The following is a 21,072-nucleotide window of genomic DNA, read 5'->3' on the forward strand; positions in this document are numbered from 1 at the left end:
GATGAAGAAAGTAGGTAAAATAGCTCACGGAATGAAAGGACAAAATCTGTTAAGTCTTTTTAACGGAAGAACAGTTATCATAATTATAGTTGGAAAACTGGCTTAAAAAATCAGCAGTTTAAAAGTTTTAAGCAAGTAGTGCAACAAAGTTGTAAGCACGCGATACAGTCGCTTGCAGAGCAAAGATTAAAGAATTTATAAGGTATTTCTCCCACCCTCTTGGCATGCCTTTGTGGTGTGGTGGTCTGCACGCTGGGCGCGTATTCCAGAGGTCCGCGGTTCGATTCCCAGCCAAAGCGTTGCTATTTTTTCATCTTGCCTGCTTCCAAAAATACCTAATTTCTCTACAGTGGCGCCCGAACTAAAAAGGGTGTTGGATGATCACCCAGGATTTGGCGATTGCGTCCCCTAAAATCCCCAGTTGCCCTTTGAAAGGAGGAGTATATAAGTTATTTCTCCCGCCTTCTTAGCGAGCCTTCGTGGTGTAGTGGTCTGCACGCTCAACGCGTAATTGAGAGGTCCGCGGTTCGATTCCCGGCGAAGGCGTTGTTAATTTTTCATCTTGCCTGCTTCCAAAAAATACCTAATGTCTCTACATACTCATTGAGTACCTAATAGCACATCAGTCCAAGTAGACTAACTCTCAGCTAACTCGCGACTCTGCATAACCTCCTATTTTTATAGAACCCGAAGGGAACCCGACTATACCAATCTAGAAAGTCAGGCTCAAACGTATACTTTCTGGAAATATCAAAGATGTCGCTAGACATCACCAGGTAGTTTCTCTAAGTTTTGTTGAACTTCAATATTCTGTATTATTGGTTCTCTGTAAGTTTTGTTGACAGTTGCAATATCAATTTATTGAAGGCTATAAGTATTACAAAAATAATAAGAGAATTAAGCACGTACGTGTGCCTGCAAACCATGAAGGGTCAAGATATATTATTTACATTATTTATATTATTTTAAGCTATCAAATAAATATTTGAAAATAATTTTTCGAAAATGTCAGAAGTTTGCATAATTACATTGGATAAATAACACTAAAAATAAACTATATTCCATTTGTTTAGCGTTGCGTTTCTAATTGAAATTTCCATCTGATAATTATCACTATAAATAAATAGAGTATTAGCTCTTCTCAGTAATAAATATGGATTTTCCATAAGAACTTTGTAAATTACATTACATTCGTAACTTATAAGTAATAATAGAGATCGGAAAATTTTTAAATTAACGACTATATGAAGAGAAATGTAACTTTACTTATCACTCTAAACATACAAAAGTTTATTATCGCAAAATAATTGTTTTCTAAGGGTAGAGAATCTGCTGTCGTGTTACATAAATAAGAAAAAAATAAAACCCATCTCAATTAGCTCGTTAATCGAATTCTGAATATTTAGTGACCTTACTGGTTTAATAATCGGTTGGCCTGAATATGCAATGAAGCTTTGTACTGGCACAATTTTTGACTCATTTTTAAAGTTATGAGAGTTTCATGAAAAGTATTTCATATCTGACTAATGTAGGCAACTTTCAATATTTTGGACAAGACAAGCAGTTCTTAAAAAAATAAAACCTGCTTCATTTTCAAAAATACAGTATAATTATATTGTAACCTAGTTCTATTAGAACCTGTTTGTTGTTTATCTACAGACCTTTGAACCTTTGCGGCAAATGTGTAGTTGGTAAGCTTTCAAATCTAAGTGACAAATCCGATCGGTTGATTAGATGGGTGTTCTGTCCACACAGGTCACCCGATGAGGTGCCTAATCTGATAAATGTGTTTATTCGAAGACGTTGATCAACAATCGAACGTGTATCCTCATCACGCTCAGAGCTGACGCAAAGCTTCAAGATCTATTGGAATTCCCAGGCGGGTCCTGAATTAGAATCAACCTGACTTGGACTGTATTATGTGCAATGGGTAGGAATTTCTCTAATTCAATCCATTATTCTGGCACATCATTCATATAATGTGAAAGCTTGTGGCGTATATTAATTTAACGCCGTATTTTAGTATTTCATGTTAAAAGTAAACTTAGTTCTGTAAAATAGTTATATCTTTCGCTCATGAATGTGCTCTGAATTCTTGAAACATTAAAATTTATCTGCAGTTCTAAAGTACCTCTGTGTGTTTTTCAATTAATAGAAAACATCGTGATAGAATAATGTGACAGAAACATCTCTTACTAATAATGTATTATAGAAGTATATTTTAATGTCTACTAATTATAGAGGGATTAATTTCGAAAGATAAATTAAAAAAGCTTATATTTGCTAAATGACAATAGGTTATGCACGAGGAGCGTAAATTAAACACTTTATGATTCCGGTTGTACCAGTACTTGACAAGAGGAATATGATGTCACTATGACAGCATAATTCAACATAATGGTCCAAATATTTTGGAAACAAATACCTTTCTAATGACAAAAATGGCAACGCGTTGGTACGTGGAAGATAAAAATATTTTATTTCCGGCCGCGAGAATACATTGATTTCATATAGCCGAAAACTGAAACGTAAATGCCTTACACTTTTTCCAAATGGAAATATTCTCGCGCGCCGGAGATAAAAATGTTTTATTTCGAACAGTATTGACACTGCTCGCTTTCAAATTGTTGAGTTTCTTAATAATTTATTAAAACTTTACAAAATATGAAATAAATAATAAAACAAACTCGAGCTTCAAGGTGCACATGTTCACGTTAGTCAAAATTTGATGGCTTTAAATGCATTCGCTTTCTTACAGTGCGAGATACATACATACATACATGCGGATTTTTCATTATTTAATTTCTTTAAAAATAATACGAAGTTATAATATTTGTTGGCAAGAATTGGTAAAGTCATAGTTTACAGTAAACCAGTGCAAAATCGCATTTCGAAAGTAACAGCCCCTTTTGGGAAAAAAGGTAATTTATATCTTAAAAATCAATCGCGTACATAATTTCGAAAATGAATACCAAAACGATTGTAAAATTTGTACTCGATTTGTACTTTTACCATTTTCGTGTAAATGGAGATTTCAAAATTTTTCGATGAACTCATTGTATTGCGTAATTGATAGATGGGTCAACACAGTAAAACTAATAGTAATAAGAGAAAAAATATTTAAAAACGAGTACAAAACAAGTTATACACCTAATATTGCTGTATACGTTTAGTGTTACAAGAAATATTCTAAAAAATAATGTAAATGAAACTCTTCATCTTTTTAAAACTGAATGCAACAAATTAAAACTGACAATAAATGAAGAAAAATGAAAAGCTATAATTTTCCATAAAATCTCAAAATATCACTCGACTACCAAAATTTTCAATAGAAAATAATAGAATAAACAAAACTTAAATTTCTAGGCATAATCATTGACAAACACCTCAACTGGATTGAACATCTCAAATATATCAGAACTAAAATACAAAAAATAGCAAACAACTTACGTTATGTCCAAGGACTAAATTGGGGACTAAATCCTCATATTCAAAAAATATTGTTCAATACAGTAATAACAAAAATAGTATTATATGGTGCAGAAATTTGGGCGCAGCCTATGACTGTTCGGAAACAAAAACAACTGCAAGCCATACAACGTCCATTCCTTCTCCGGATCACAAAATGTTATAAAACAACATCAAATGCTGCCCTATGTCTACTTTCATAAATAGCACCTCTTCATACTTTTGCACAAACTGAACATGCAAAAGCCACATTTCTGAAATAAAAAAAATCCTGCATATTACATGATGAAATATTTAATCCAAACAATTTTGAAATTTCAGTCAACCCCTACAGAAGACATCGTGCCTCTAATCCTAAAGCATATAACACAATAAAACCTCCAACCAGTCATATATCTCCACCAATAATATATACAGATGGATCGAAAATGAACTTGGGAGTTGACTGTGCATGTATAATACAAATAGATCAAACCCAGAAAATAACTCTCCAAAATCGACTCGCCAAGGAAAATAGTATCTTCCAAGCAGAATTACACGCAATTCGAATGGCAATAGAATACTCAATCGATAACAATTTACAAAAAATCAATATTTTCTCAGATAGTCAATCAGCAATACTAGCTCTACAAAATCCCAAGCACACATCTGAAATAATTCAAGATATTTTTAACAAAATTATCCAATATCCTCAATTATCACCAAACATTTATTGGATAAAGGCTCACGTCGGAGTTCTTGGTAACGAAGAAGCCGATTCAGCAGCCAAATCAGCTACTACCAATAATAATATCCCTTCAAGAAAAATCTCCTGACCGAAATCATACCTCAAGAAATATCTACATAAAATCAGCCTCCAAATGTGGGAAGAAGAATGGACAACAATAAATATAGGAAGACAATTACATCAAATAGCACCTCATGTAAATGATACATGTACAATGGTCAATGGTTATATAAACCGCTTTTTAACTGGACATGGGCCATTTCCCACATACTTCTTCAGATTCAACATCTCAAACTCTGAGCAATGTGTATGTGGAAATAAAGGTGATCCAATCCATTATATTACTCAATGTCCCTTAACAAAGTCAACTCATATTAAATTGCCTAATTCAAATATCAATGCCTTCCTTCGTTTTGCATTTACCAACAAACATTTAAAAAATAAAATAGAAAATACAATCAAATATCTATCTTCAATAGGCAAACATTTATGTGAGCACTAATAATTCAATGTCAAACTCATTTTTCAAGCTGCAATTAATCTAAAACTTTTATTATCTAATTATCTTAAAAACAAACCCTTGCAATAATACTGATATAGTAAAAAAAAAGGAAAAAGAAGAGGAAGAAGATACAGATTCATATAATAAACTTTATCTCAAGGAACTATTATGAACTGTTATAAATTTTGACTGTTAGCCTACTATTATTATACCTATTATAACTTCTATAATTATATCTAATAGATATGATATCAATCAAAATATCGATATACTATTTATACTGTTATATTATGTGTTATATTATACTATGTACTATTTTGAATATTAACTTTAAAAATAAACCGAAGTGTAGTGGGACTATACCTACATTACTTATAGTAAACATTGGGTGTCCCACTACATTTCCACCTGAACCTGAACCTGTATACGTTTAGTGTAGCCTCATGAGGCTCCAGGAATTTGCTGCCACTAGATAGCGGAGGGCGCGGGACAGATGCCTGTTTACCTCTGTTAAACACCAGGCGTCCCCGTCCTCCGTCACTTGTCACCTGTATACGTTTAGTTTTTAAATCAGTTTTACGCCTAGTTCAAAAGTGATCACGCGTCAGTTTGTGGCCCGCGCGCCATATTTGAAATTCATTCTTCTGATTGTAATATCGTTAAGAAGAACTAAACGTTTGAAATGACTTAAAAATCAAAACAACAACAGATTTCTAAACAACACATGCAAATTTAACTGTAAAACAAGATAACATTTTACAAGCACGTTCTCCTACTAAAAAACTAAACAATTTAAATGATTTAAAAATATGAGCAACAACACATTTCTAAATAACAAAGCAGACTAATTTAAGAGTGAAAGAAGTACCGTTTTATTAGCAGTAAAAATCTGAAGAAGTAGAACAACCAGAATGGAATGTGAACTGAAAAACATTAACAGTTAAAGTGAAGCAAGAGACAATGAATAAAAACACAAACCGCCAACTCCAAAGAATAATACAACATTGTTCAAAATCCAAACGCGAGAAAGCACCTCCTATAAACGAACTTTAATAAATTAACCGAAAACTAAAAACCTAAATTAACTGAGAATTAATTATAAGAAGAAATGGAAATATCAGCAATGGAAAACGAACAATCTGGTTTTAAGATTTAAGTGAAAATTAATTTATGTAATATAGCAACCAAGAACTGAATTACAATTCTTAAACTATTGAACCTCGGAGGCTGAACTTTATCATGACGTCAGAGATCATACAAACTCTCTAACCTGCGATGTCAGAAAAATCACATGACAGCTAACTTCACGTGCTACGTTTTATGATTTTTCTATTTTCCTCTTGCTATTTTAACTCTTGCTACTTTTTGGCGACCCTGCCGTTGATCATAGCCGAAAGAATTGATGACCTTCAAGTTCAGTGTTGTGTGTTGGCGTATGGCTTTCAAATATCAATATAGAGCTAGTTCAGTCAGTAGTGGGATGTTATTGAAATGACAGCACTTATCAGAGCAGCGGATACTTTTTTGGTAATATAAAGTAACATAACGTAACTTTCCACAACTTTTGGAAAGACTCATCTATAGATACTTCTAATGCCAAAACGTTCTCTTAAAATTTCAGCTAATACCAGTTTCGTTCAAAAGGTTCGCTCAGAACATCAGGCCGTCAAAAATACAACTTAAGGACGCCTCATGTTCGGCAGACTATATCAACTTCTGAAATTAAGAGTGAAACTTTATAATTCTTAAAAAATGTTGACAACCAAGATAAAAATATTTAGTTTTTAGTCGTATGTTATTACCTGTTGTCATAAACACCAAGAAGCTCTAAAGCATCTTATGTTAATTAACCAGTTATTATGATAAAGGTTTTACTATAATTGTTCCTTTCCGTATTCCTCACCAGAATGCAAATTAGTTTAGTGGATATTTATTGGTTTATTGGATATTGGTTTGGAAATTTGGAAATACTTAAAATATCATCATGGTGATACAAAGCCTACGAAATCACAGAGTATTTGTCTATAAAATCTCGACCTGTTCTGGTTAGTTAGAATAAACTGTTGGAATAAGTGGAATTTTTATTAAGTTGAGAGGGCGTAAAATGTGTAGCGTAAAATGTTTAAAAGCATTTCAAAATAATTAAATTTTGAGATAAATTTGAGACCGCTGCAGCTGGCGGGCAGATACAGTCGGCAACGTTTAGCTATTTGCTGATTAATTTGGAAGATATTTGCAAATGCTGTTCATTTACCTGATTGTTTTTCATTCATTTTTTATAAATGTACTGAATAGGTATACTCTCTCTGAATAGGTTACTTCTTTACTTACATTTATTAATGCTGCCTATAATCTATATATTGCACAACAAAAGGCAGACTGAACATACCGAATCCCCCCCTTTTTTTAACTAAGATACATATCTATGGATAAACTACCGGTAAATATTATAATATTATTTATTTAAAAGAAATCTACATTCCAATAAGATTGCATAGTAACATGAACATTATCTAATAAGATATTCTCATTTCTACTTCTTGTACAACTTCTTATTAGTATCTTGACTTTGTTGTTGTCCATGGTACTCTCTAAGCCTCAAACTATTTAATGCTGCTGGTACCGCTGTCTGTGTTATCTGCTACAGTTGCCATCCTCACTATTTTCATAGTCTTCGGGACTATTCAGTCTATCTTCCCACGTGTATTCATTTTCAGAACCATCATGACCATTAAACACAGATCCGGCGCCAGAACCAGTGCAAACTATGCAGCCGCACCGAGCAGCAGAATTTAGGGGGAGGGGAAATTTTTTTAATTTAGGAGGGAAGTGAGCGGCAGAATTTCAGTGTCGCATAGTATACACTGGGGACGAAAACGACTGATATCACCAATGATTAGTCATTGAAGCTTTTCAATATTACTATTTTATCGGTCAGAGCCCATGCACCCAAATTTCACGGCAAACCACTTAGTAAGACAAAAAAGTGGAGGAATCCATTTTAATATTTAGGAAAGCTCGCTTTCTGAATAATTTGAGGAAGGAGGAAATTACCTGAATAACTAAAAACATTTAAACATTTTAACTAAAAGTTTAAAAGGGGATTATTGTCTACTTTTAGGTGTGCTGGAGGAGGGAACACACAAGGGGATAAATATGCGAGTAAATACAGGGTGTATATATATATATAAAATTTATTTACTAATGGATTATTTAGTATATTATTACCCTTGATAAAGGTAGTAGAAGTTTAGTGGAATGGAGTAACTTATAAGCATATTTAAAAAATGAATATTGAAAATTATTTTTAAAATGAAACTTCAAAACTGAATCATGAATAAATTGAAAATGAAAGCTATAAAAAAAATGAAAATGTAACCAACAAGTAATTATCGTCACTGACCGGAAATTGGTGGACTTTTCAAGGGGAACAAACCAACCGCCGATCAAATAGCAGTCTTTGCATATAAAAGAAAGAGTCTGATGTGTGTCTTTCGTTCGTGCTTGCGCGTAAGCGAATAGACCCCAGGGCTACGAAATTTAGTATATATATGCATCTAGACAAGAGCCAGTGCACCTCTAAGCGAGTTTTTCAAACTTCGAATCAGATGTTTTTAAATGTTATCTTTTCGATTTTATCGCATCTTTTTTCATAAATGTAGTTTCGACAACAGTTTTCATTCAATTGTATTCTGGACTATTAACTGTTGAAAGTCAACACTGTTGACACTTGGAAAAATGAGTGCGATAATTCTGTGCAGTTTTTAAATTTAATGTTTCTCTTGGATACTGGACTAATTCTGTGCAGTGTTTTAATTTAATGTTTCTCTTGGATATTGGACTAATTTTCTCTTGGATACTGGACTAATTCTGTGCAGTTTTTAAATTTAATGTTTCTCTTGGATACTGTTTAGAGAAAGCAACGAGAAGTTGGTTAATTTATTTGTTAGGATAATTAATATTTGTATTAAGGGATATTGCTTATCTCATTGTAGTTTTGTTATATGTAATAAATTTTTTAAACTTTTTTATGAAGTTCTGCAGAGTAAAATTTTGCGCAGTTTTTAAATTTAACATATGGCATTTTCCGGTACCTTCAGTCAATTTTCCGGTACGTTTAAAAGCCAGACGAAGGCTGGCTGCGTAGCTGCTAGTAATTAATAAATGCGAAGGTGTTTCGTCTTATACCCAAGTAAGAATTATGCTAAACAGTTATTTAGTAAGATGAGTTTGAGCTATGTAGGTAGATTTTAAGTTAGATGAATTTAAGTTAAAGTACTGTATAGAATTCATTATGAAAGTTGCAGTTCCGTTAAGTTACAAATAAATTTCAAATTTGTGAGGTATTATTTTAAGAGTGAATAGTAGTATTATTTTTTACTTGAGTAAAATGTCCCCCGATACCCTCGCTTTTAATCATGTTAATTCAAGGTAATCTTTATAAACTTAATGAACAGAATGAAATCTTTGCAAAAATTATTAAATATTAAACAAGTAGAAAAGTTGAAAAAACTATATTTACAGAAGACAAGAAGGTATAATTAAAAAGGCATAAAAAGGAAATGTATATAATATACATAAATGGCTAGAAGTTGAATTAATTAACTTACGATCTTGTGAAGGTTAAAACTGAGACATGTCCATTAGTATCTTCGTACCTAGAATAGAATTTGGAATTCGAACCAGGACGGAGAGGAGGGTCGAGAGAATGAGTTAGTGGCAGGCGTGGACTTTTAGAATGTTTTTAGAATGCGGAAAGGAAGTGGTTGTGGAACTCTCTTCTGCTGAATATCTGACTTTAAACTTACCAAACAAAAGAAATTATTTAATTTCTGGCTAATTTTCATAGCGGAAAGAGGAAAAAGTACATATATGGATAGATAGATAGATAGATGAATATAGACAGATAGATATATATAGAAATATACATATAGATATCACTATAGATCTTTCTCTGAGGGATGTTTCATCATGTATCTATTAATAATACGAATATTATTCGTACACAAATCACATTTATTCAGTTTTGATTAATATAATAAGAAGCGACAGATATTGTATATTAAGGTATGTACAAGCACACAAGAGAGAGTAAGAAAAATGAAGAATAGAAAAAAAGGATCATGAAATATCGTTTTTGACTGTGGTCGGCGCGTGCCTTCGTGTTGCTAGGGTTACTAGAAGAAATGAGTTACAAAACATATTTTTCAAAATGCTTGATTAATTTCCACCAATCCCCCTTTAATCATGAAATTTTGAATAGGTTTGAAATTAGATTTAGCTCACTTCATAATCTCAGGAATTTTGGTTGGGCAATGGTCTAATGAAAATATCTGCAATCATAGAATTTGTACTGGAGTATGTTATGTCGATTATTTTATTCTCTTCCATTTTTCTTAAACAGAAATATTTAACATTAATATGTTTTAGCTTGATATTCATATTCCATACTGGATAAGAAATATTGTGGACTTACTGTTCTCAAATATCTTCATGGGTAGTTTTTTGGGTTGTTTGAAATCCTTAAGGAGATCTAATATCCGTTTGAGTTCTTGAGCAGCAGTGGCTGCAGAAATAATAAACATCATTTTCTATGTTTGTGCACTAAAATATTGAGCTGTTTTCTAAGAGAAATAAATTTCCCCCGGTTGATCGTCTAATGTTTAAATCAGATGCATAAAAAGTCAGTTTGCAGATAAATGTGCTTTGAAGAGTTCAGATATCAGATGACGCTTAGAGCTTCTTTCCAGCCCATCTCATTTAGCGATTCATTTTTCCTCTTTAATAGGGTCACAGCTAGTTTAATGTCATGTCTTTTTAGAGTGACTATGTTTGAGTAAGGATCTGATGGCTTTCCTGTACTTGGCATTGTTCACTGGTGGAGAGGTGTCATCTTCCTTTGGATAGAAAGTATCCATTGCTGTGTAAGATGGCTTATGAGTATCTGCACAAATCACCTCTTCAGTTGTTTTATATTTTTGATTTTTGACTCAATAGGAAGTTGTTGTCATCTCTTTCGATGTTGATTCCTAAGTAGTTTCTGTTTTCTTCTAAGTCTTTTGCTTCGAAGGATTCCTTGAAACATTTGATTAAATTTTCGACCTTATCTTCGCTTTTATATGCGATAAGCATATCAACGACATAACTAGATATCAGTTTCGTGTCATTATTATCTTTCTTTAAAAATAAGCGTTGTTCTGCGGCACCCTGCAAAACTTTGCTGATCTTTGACACTTCTTCAACTCTTTTATTCCATACTCTAGCGGTCATAAAAGCCGTAAAGAGATTTTTTCAATTTGCAAACCTTTTCTCTTTGTTTTTTTCTTTGATTAAACTGTGCATGCATATTTCTTCTTCTAAATTTCCGTGTAGGAAACGCTGTAGTGAAGTCTAAGTGCCACGCTTGCATATTACCATATGCTGCGACAGCATGTGGGAATATGCAAGATTCTGTTGGTTGTATGTGCATAGGAAAGGTTCTGATTGTTGTATGTCGTGGAACTGCTGGTGCAAAGGTATGATCGCAGTCAGTTCCAGATTTTTTACTGTAACTTTTTGCAACTAGTGCGCCTTTCAATAAATTACTGTTCCATCTTCGTTTTCTTTCACCTTGAAAATCTATTGAAATCCAGTAGTTTTCTTTATTACAGCAAGCTCAACTAGTTCTCAAGTTTTCTTTTACGATAAGGAATGGGTTTCTTTATCAGTTGCCAATAACCATTTTTCCTTGGAGGAAAATTTCAATATTTTCATTCGCTAATGATTCTTCAGGAAATGTTACGCTTCTACTAACAATTATACGGTTTTCGCCTGTATAGGTTCTGTACCCCTTCGATGGTTAAGCGTAACCGATAAATGTTTCTTCAGTTGCTTTCTGGTTTCATTTTTTCGGTTTTCTTCGGTTTCGTCGGTTCGGTAAGCAGATGTATAGGCCGTCCAATCAAATTGTTTCATATGAACTAGATACGTTTTCTTCCTCTCTAACCCATAGGGGGTCTTATCACAAGCTCTAATTGGATGTAATTTGCTGTGTTGAGAGCTTCACCGCAGAATTTGTTTGAAAGTCGGCTTTGGGATATCAGGCATCTGGTCATTTGAGTAAGGCCTTTATTTACTCATTAAGGCTTTTATTTGCTCGATAGAAATTCATCCATTTTTTGCTAGCATATTCATCGTCATTACCTATTAAAGAGTCTGTTGGTTCTTCCAAATTTGTTACTTTTACATCGACAAAATCATTTAATTTACTAAGTAATTTATTCTTTTTAGCAAGCAAATATATTACGGTGTATCTAGTAAAATCATGGATAAATATTACGAAATAAAGTTTTCTCCCAATACTTGGAGTGGGCATAGGCCCTCAAATGTCATTGTGTATGCATTTTGAATAGCTATCATTATCAATGCAGTGACCTAATTTTATTCCTCCGGCAAAATTTTCTATTACTAATTGTCTGATTGAGTCATAACCTCGATGAATTAACCTTGAATACCACATTAAATTTTATTTTTACATTCTACTGCAATATTAGCGTTTTCTGGAATTTTGTTTAGAACAATTTTATATAAACTATTATCGTCGGAATACACTTGCATAATTATTTGGCTGTATTTTATGACAAAACAAATTTGGTTTTCCAAAGTAACATAATATCCCTTACTAGCATTTTTCTTAACAGAAATTAAATTACTCATTAATCAGAAACGTAATAAACATTAGTCAATCGAATTTTCTGCAACCCGCACTCATGCTCTAAAGCTAGCTGAGCAAATCCTCTGTTCTGCGAATATAAAATTTTTCCAACCGCTAAAAGGACTTTTGCCTTCGACTCGTCATATATCAGCTCAGTAAACAAACTTTTATCTCCTATATGGTGACTATTCGCGCTAGAATGTATGTACAAAATTTTTAGTAGAAAGGGATTTGAGCCCCAAAGGACTATTAGTTTCCTTTTGGCATTTTGCGTCGGACTCCGACAAATGTCAGTTCACTTTTCAAACTGTTGCCCCAAAATGTTATAGTCCTGCATTATATTTGAAGAAATTAAATGATGAAAAATCTGCGCAGATGTATTATATTTCTCGCATTGTGATAAAACAACGGTATCTAGAGCCATCCAATTTTGAATGACGTAATCCTACTGCGAATATGGGCATCTGAAATCCCAAATTTGAAATTTGGAATTTGTTTTATTATCGATTTCATATTTTTCAAAACATTAAACTAATTTTTGAGTAACAAACTCAACGATTTTAAAGCGAGCAATAGCAACACTGTATGGGGGGAACCTTTTTATCTCCAGCGCGTCGAACTGTGTATCGGAAATTCTAAAGATATGCACAATTTAAAATTATTTTGCGATATTGCTCTTGAACTGAATTTTATGGTTTAAGCGCGAAGAACGTGATGTTTAATAAATAAAGGTAACACACAAAACCTTAAAAAAAAGGCCCGTTTGGGCGTAATTTAAAAGCTGAAACATTTCAGTTTTTTTTTTTTTTTTTTTTTTTTTTTTTTTTTTTTTAATTTGTATTTTGTTCTGAGCAACACCGCGGAATTTTACTCCACGGTGCAATACTGCAGAAGTAATGTCTACCCTTTTCGTAGACAGTACATTCGACTAGCTCCAATTGAGACCTGCCACTCGATTCACACAGCTTCCTCCATCACAAAGTGCTTATGCAATGTTGGTTCGATTTTGTGACATGTCTGGTTACGCGTGTTTCTGATTTTGAATTGTCAAGTAAAACAATGCTCACTGGTATGAGTTTACAAAAGGTACAATATTTCTCTGGCCTGCCATTATTATAATTTCTTGCATTTGTTGCAGATTTAAACTCAGTTGAAGAATTAAAACATCTATCTGCTTGTTGTTATAGTCTGCTATTGTATTCGTCAGCTAGTTTCATTTCTACGAGATCTGCAGTTATGTTTCTTTAGCTTCTGGGGGCAGCTATAAGATCATATAACCGTGTTCAAATACTTTTATTGAATATAATTTTCTTAGAAGATCAAATTAAGCGCTCATGAATTTTCTTTAATTTTTGCCACAAACCAGTGGTAGTCGTCTGTCTCTAACGTGGCTATTCTGAGAATCGTCAATGCCTAGGTTTATTATAGCTCTTGCTTGTTTTTTTATTTTTAGAAAGTTATCGTCAGGTTTAGAAAGTGGGAAAGAAGAAAGAAGGTCATCCTACTTATCACGCAGCAAAAGCATTTGAATGTTGAATTTCCAAATAGCAGGATTTTCGAAATTTAGTTTCGTTACTTGCAATAAATATTTAAAACCTGTCTGCACCATTATTGATTCTTGTTTAGCGGTTTCAAAAAGTTTATACATACATTATATGCACACTTTTTTTCAATTTTTCGTCGGAATACACCGATTTGTTACGGGATTTACAGTTTTGAATCATCAGTCTCATAGTCAGTGAAGATAAAGAGAACAAACTTTGCTTAGTTCATGGTTCCAGCAGCGCAGGTTAAAGTTACGAAATAAAAATCTTATATTGAGGGATGTTTACATCATGTATCCATTAATAACAGGAATGCATATTTGTACACAAATCGCATTGATTTAATGTTGACTAATATACTTAGCAACGACGTATACATTAAAGAAAATGGGACAGTTCTATATTCACCGTTCTACTGGGCCGATTGACCAAATTCAAATTGCGTTTTTCATTTCTTAAAAACGCGACTTAGGATATATATTAGATTTATATATAGCATTGTTCTTAATATAGGTATTTTGAAACAAAATCAGACTTTTTCTGAAATGACATGGCAATTTTTTTCATTACTTCGATTCTACGACTCAAATTATGACTAAATATTAAACTTTGTAAAACTCGGTGCGAAATTTACGGAGAAATTCAAAAATTTATCTTGGAGCATTTTTTTCAGTTTGTTCCAAGAATATAGTTCACTTGGTGAACTTCTAATTTATAGCAACCTATTTTCCTTTCCCTTTTTTCATTGTAAACGAGCGGGAAAAAAGTCATCGCTCATACTTCCAAATAATTTTAACAAAGCGTGTAAACCACATTCGGCGTTATCGTTTATAACATATATGCCAAATTTCAGAACACGCTAATATTCATGTATATCTTAGAAATTTTTGAACAAAAAATCTAACGTTTTGCAGGTGTGCCTAGAAATACATCTACTTTAAGATGATTTTAAAAATTTTATAGGTTAAAATATAAACACATTTTTGAAAATTTTATGAAAATTATTTAAAAATTAAAATTTTAAGAATAAGTCTGCGAATTATATTTGGATTAAGCCTAAATTTCGAATTCTGAAAGAAGGAAGAAAGTAATTTTGATAAAAAAAGAGTTATTAATAAATATATATCGAATTCAATTAACATTGCGGAGCTAAAATCTTGAGAGCTAATTTTTCGAAAACTACTCGTGCGATTTTTGGCAGTTTGGCATAACTTGAGTCGTAGAATCGAAATATGGAGAAAACTTTTCGTGTCAGATATACATAAATATACATATATAATTTCATTTTTTGTCAAAATACCTCTATCAGAACAATGCTATATATAAATCTAATACGTATCCTAAGTCGCGCTTTCGAGACATGAAAAACGCAAGTTTTCGTCAAACAGCCCAGTAGAACAGGCTATATACGGCTGCCCCCACCTCTTTTTTTTTCGCAGTGTACAAGCACGCAAGAGAGAGTGATAGAAGTTAAGAATAAATAAAAAAAAATTTATCTTTTTGATTGTGGTCAGCACATGCCTTGTCGTTGCTAGTGTTACAGAAGAAGTAAGTCACAAAAGATATTTTCCAAAATGTCTGATTAATTTACATCAATATATATATGCAGGGACTACGCAAGTTATAGATGCCATTCAGTTGTTTCCTGTTTCCGTACAAAAGCACCATAATGGGAAAAGGGAATGATTTATCAAAGTTTGATTGAAAAATTGCGATTGGTGCGAGAGAAGTAAATATGAGAAATCGCAATAACTTTCGTCATTTCTAGATGTCCTAAACTATCGTGGGAGAAAGGTAGTAAGCTTTTGGCAAATAATAACTCATGCCAATATCTTTTAGTTAAAAATATACATAATCGAAGACTGATAAATGGAAAGAACATCAGCATTAGTTACAAGGATCCATTATTTAATACTGCAGGTAAGTTGGTGAAAAGTTATCAAACATGTAACTGAATAGATGATTTTGGGAAAAGCTCTGAAAACGAGATTCTATATATGCGTTCTTACCTTTGGTAAAGATTTTATGCTGTGGGTATGAGTGTGTTTCTCCTTAAACGTGACTGTGGGTGTGATTGTGTTTCTCCACAATGCTGAGCAATGAGGCACCGTTACATGATTCAGGAATACTGGACGTTAAGGCACTGTGAAATGGCTATGGAATATTGTTGTTGCTCTGGAGAATTAACATCTGTCCTTCATAAGACGGACATATTAATTATCATTAATGTTTTCTTGCAACACCTGTAGTATATTGAAAACAGGAAAGTCTGATGATATCATGCTACAGTGACTATTTTGAGATACTGTAGTGTTGCGTTTTTCTTCTGACACCAGTTGTTACGTTATTTTCTTCCTTCACGTTCGTACGGGGTTCGTGAGGATTTTGTGTGAATAATGACAATACTACTTGATGAGGTATCAAAACACACTTTATTGGCCAATATTGTCCGAATAGCTTCAAAACACGTTTTTACAATCGTCGATGAACTACTACAAACACGCTGACACGATCAGCAACATAGCCTCCAGGTTATGAGGCTATCATGGTGCAAACAGCTTCACGGCAAAGCACTGGAATACAGCTCCCGACTCTGCTTGGTTGTTCATGGAACTCCACGTACTCTCGAGACTCTCCACGCTACAACTCGCGATGCATTCGACAACACACAGAGTACAGCTTTCGACTTTTCGGTTCAGTCGTTCCCGGAGATCTCGACGATGCACTAACCACGATACACTAAGAGACTCTTTCGGTGCACTCGACGACCCACTCGGCACTCGCTGCCCGGCTGTCAACTCGATCGACTCCGCAGGGGTTGACTCGCCAGACGAGACACCAACTCGATACTAACTAACTATCCGCATACCAGCAGGTTTTATACAGCTTTTGGCTGGTATTCGAGAACATTCTGGGCTTAACTTGTAAGAATTCGTTCCAGAAGGTTCTCCAGCCGTCCATGGCATATCGCCAACTTTGTCGCCAAATGGGAGGATTTCTTACCAAATGTGGCAACCCTGCCTTATCTTGTCGTTTTATGGCAACCCTAAAACTGCTTTGCGGGGAAGCCATGTTACCACGCCTGTACATTTCGTAACAGTATATTAAAAACAGGAAAGACTAATTTCATTTCTTTAAAATGAGCTTTAGTTATTAAATGCTTCCTGAATATAAAATAAGTAGAAAACTTTTGTATCGTGTAATGCATAACCACGAATCAAAACTCGTATTTTAATTACTTCGAATTTCATTGACTTAAATTGTATAAAATATCTCTAACGTCGAATGGAATACATTATTCAAAAGTCCCTTGACTATTTTCATTGACTTTAGAGGATATTCTGGCTTCTTAATCCAAATATTTTTAATTATCTAACGTTGTTAAGTGATAATTATTATCGGCACTCTAAATGGAATCAAATTTGCATTTCGGAATATTTTCGAAAACTGTTTGAAAAATTGGAATAATTTTGAAATTTCTTTTGCAAGACATGTAGTTCTCGTATTTTTTTCCCTGCCATAATATAAGTCGAAATATTTTAAACACATATTCAGTTATTACCTCCAGTCAACCTGTATGTGTGTGTGTGTTTCTGTGAAGTGTGTAATGATTTTGCCGTCCACGATAACTGTTACATTAAGCTTCCAAAAATTTCCATTTTCCGTACTTAAGCTTTCTGCAATCATATAAAGAGCTGATTAGATTTTGGTTTAAAATTGGACAATCAGAAGTGATACTTTGCTTACATCCTGTCACAGTTTTTAATGGACAAGAGAAGGGGGTTATAATACTTGAAACCTATAACATTTTTAATGAAAGTCTATATTAAAATATAATCCAAAACGTCACAAGTTTAGAATTTAAGACATTTATATCAATGGGAACAACATATTAGAGGTTGGTTAGAACTAATGAATAGGAAGTGATACTTTACTCGAATCTCTTAAAAAACTTTCGTTATGAGATAATTCCAAAGGTCTCAGATTTGATATTTAAAACAGGTATGGGATTCAGAACAACATATTGCATTTATAAGCATTAAATATATCATGCTGTAGATTTCAACGCATAATGTGTAACTTTTTGCCGCTCAAACGGTATAATGGTTAGGGAAGCCTGACTGCGATACCGAAGGTCCTGAGTTCGAATTCTAGAGAAGGCATGGTTGTAACTGTCCGTCCTCTTCCCCCCCGGGGGTTGACTCAGGCGAATGCCTGGGAAGTACTGGTTAGGATCTGTACCTAGGCAGTCTCAAACACGGGGTTATATAATTTAACTTCACAGGACTAGAGCCCGAGTATTGTACTCAGATTGGTTCAGGCTTGGCAGGGACCGTACTGGTACTGTCGTGTCTGTTCCTTCGGCTGTGGTGAAGCTATATAGTACATTTGTCGACTAAGTTCCCGGGGGTTTGACCCCATTCAGTTCTCGTGGCGGGGACTGACAAAGCGGACAGAGCACCTTTTACAATGTGGTTTTGCCGATGGAGTGGTGCCCGGAGGCAAGGTGACACCATATTTTACTAGCAACGTTTAAGTTTTGCCCAATGCTTCGTAAAAGCCGGACGGGGACTGCGGGGGTTGCGCCCGCGAGAACGAGGTCCCACGGGCGTTGGATTTTCAACTCTGGATGGGTCCCGTATAATGAGGACCTGGGACGGAGGTCCCTCGCCTGGTGTGTCTGTCCGTCCCCTTCATAGGAGGTGATGGTGGCCCACCTATTAGGTGCCTCCATAATAAAGAGACCATCATATCTGGCCTTGTATAGATTAATAAACTGGGTTACACTGTAACTGTTCACAATCTGCCATTGGGGAAAAATGGGTAATATTTTTATTAATTTCTAATATGTTGAGGAATATTCATCTTAAATTCTAAAAAAATTTTAATTTTCAGGAACTACAACAAGCGCTCCAAAATCTAGCACACTGCCCTTACCTGGGTCTACGCGGCAGCCCCCTCACCTTGCCGCCAGGGGGGAAAATACCCCCCTCCTCCCGAGGGCGACCATGGAGAGCACAGATTCACGCATTTATCTTACATCATCGGAGGTGAGTTAAATTTTTTAATATGTTTTATTCAATTTGTCTCACTTCATTCAACAATATATATTTAATTGCTGAAGCACGGTATTTATAGCTAAATTTCCATCAGGTAAGCGGAGGATTATTTCCCAAGTAAAATGATATGAAGGAAGCGTTCAATATTAAAATTTAAAATACAGTTAAGCAGCATTAGTGTAAAATATTATGCATATGTTATGATTCAATATATGACTGTACTGAAACATTGCAAAATTAATGGTATGAGACTTAGACAGGCTAAGCCATACAGTGTTATCCAAATTGAAATTCTTATCTTCAGTGTTTCTTCGGAGCACACTACCCACTTTACCCACGTATTTGACACCGATACTCTTCAATTTTAAAAAGAAAATAGTTGGCGGTGGGAATAATAGGCACTTTGATAAAAATAATTTACACACATAAACATATATAGAACCATATCTTCAAAAAACTTGTGCAATTATTTTTAATCTCCCTACTCTTTTCCCTCAACTGCTGTTTGTTCAGCATGTAACTAACGCACTTTATGCTTACTGATATCTTAAAGGTTGGAATGATCATATAGCACAAATGTAGTATGGCTCGATAGTTATGGAAAAAAGTTCTATAACAGTTTCACTTATTCTCGGTAAAGGTATGACATATAAAACTGCTGTCATTAAGCAATTAATTGAAAATGCTTGAAGTTAAACTGTGACAGTAGTTCACAGTTGCAGTGCAATACACAACTTTTAGAGAATTTACCATAAAGCAGTATACTAATAACCCAACATAATTAAATGTTCATAAGGGCGAGACTTATAGATACTTCAGGCCGTAGATAAATCACAGTGATCTTTCCTGATGATAGATAAACGGAAAAAAAATGTCTCGTGGTACATTTTCTAGAGCGATGGCAAGCACTTCTATAAACGTAACAACCAAAACACAGCAAACTTCTCCAATACATTTTCAGCAAAAATCATCATGACTTACAAACACTACCTCTAGAGGTGATAAGTAAGTAAGTATTTGTCTACATACTCCACTAATAAGGTATTACACGGATTATTGAGAACCTAAATTTGGCGGGAGATGGAACTGCCAATCAAAATCTTTGTTTGAGAGGTAACAGAAATTCCCAGCAGCTGGCCGCTTCGGGCCGCACATTTCACAAGTGCACATCTGTATAACCACTAAAGAAGTAGCTTCTATGGTGGACCAATGGGCATCCAGTAATATTTTTGTCATGTCACATGAACTTTCGCGCACTTTAAAAATTTAAGCAAGACGGTTGAATATATTTTACCATTCAATTTTCTGTACAAAATAATTAAAGCATCGTCGATTTCTTCTCAAAATTTTCATTCCTAAGTTAGATCAAATATAAGCAATTGTGAAGATTTCATTATCTGATTGAAATAATTTATAATAATTAAAAACACATGTTTGATACTCCGCAAAAATATCCATGCGAAATATTACTTAATAAGTTGAAGGAAAAAATATGTGATAAACATCTGAGCCCGAATGCTATCTTTACATAAAACTATGCATATGAGAAAAATATTTACACCAATTACATATTTAAATAGAAATCAGCACGTTTTATTGCAATCTATATGAAAAAGATGTTCTATAATAATAGCCAGTGCAGAATATTATTCAAAGTAAACTTTACTAATTTGCATTCGTATACATTTAGTGTGTTAAATTTCACATTTACCAACCGTTTACTCTTAAATGTAATGTCTACACAAGAAATACTCATCAAACAGAATGAATTTATCTTATTCACAGCGAATATATTCAATTTATTCACATATAACTTTTAATGTTAACAATGGATATAATCAGATCATACACGATATGAATTCTGAATCTTACACTTTCAAAATCATAAGAATGGAAGCACTGAAATAATGAAATACTAGATTCATTGTAACGCTTCCAATCCCTTTCAGCTCAATAAAAATAAAACTGTACACTTGAATTTTCTTAATCCACAGGTGTTATTAAATGCATAATATTCGAGGCTAATTGTAGCTTGTGTCATTTTCTCGATGTAAAGAGCGATAATATGCCGTGAACAT

At 33.9% G+C, this 21,072-nt stretch overlaps 1 protein-coding gene across 7 annotated transcripts in view; it reads left to right on the plus strand.

Moving 5' to 3' along the window:
• LOC118195621 (protein still life, isoform SIF type 1-like) overlaps positions 1-21,072 on the plus strand; it is a 749,226-nt gene that overhangs the window by 494,642 nt on the left and 233,512 nt on the right. For all 7 annotated transcript variants that reach the window (XM_085813741.1, XM_085813746.1, XM_085813743.1 and 4 more), the window contains one exon: positions 18,831-18,985. In XM_085813741.1, coding sequence (XP_085669867.1) covers positions 18,831-18,985 — 155 coding nt within the window. The remainder of the gene's footprint in view (positions 1-18,830; positions 18,986-21,072) is intronic.

The sequence above is a fragment of the Stegodyphus dumicola genome, chromosome 3, assembly GCF_044657685.1.
Source record: "Stegodyphus dumicola isolate Sdum_Otavi_A_Nest chromosome 3, ASM4465768v1".
Lineage (NCBI taxonomy): Eukaryota > Metazoa > Arthropoda > Arachnida > Araneae > Eresidae > Stegodyphus > Stegodyphus dumicola.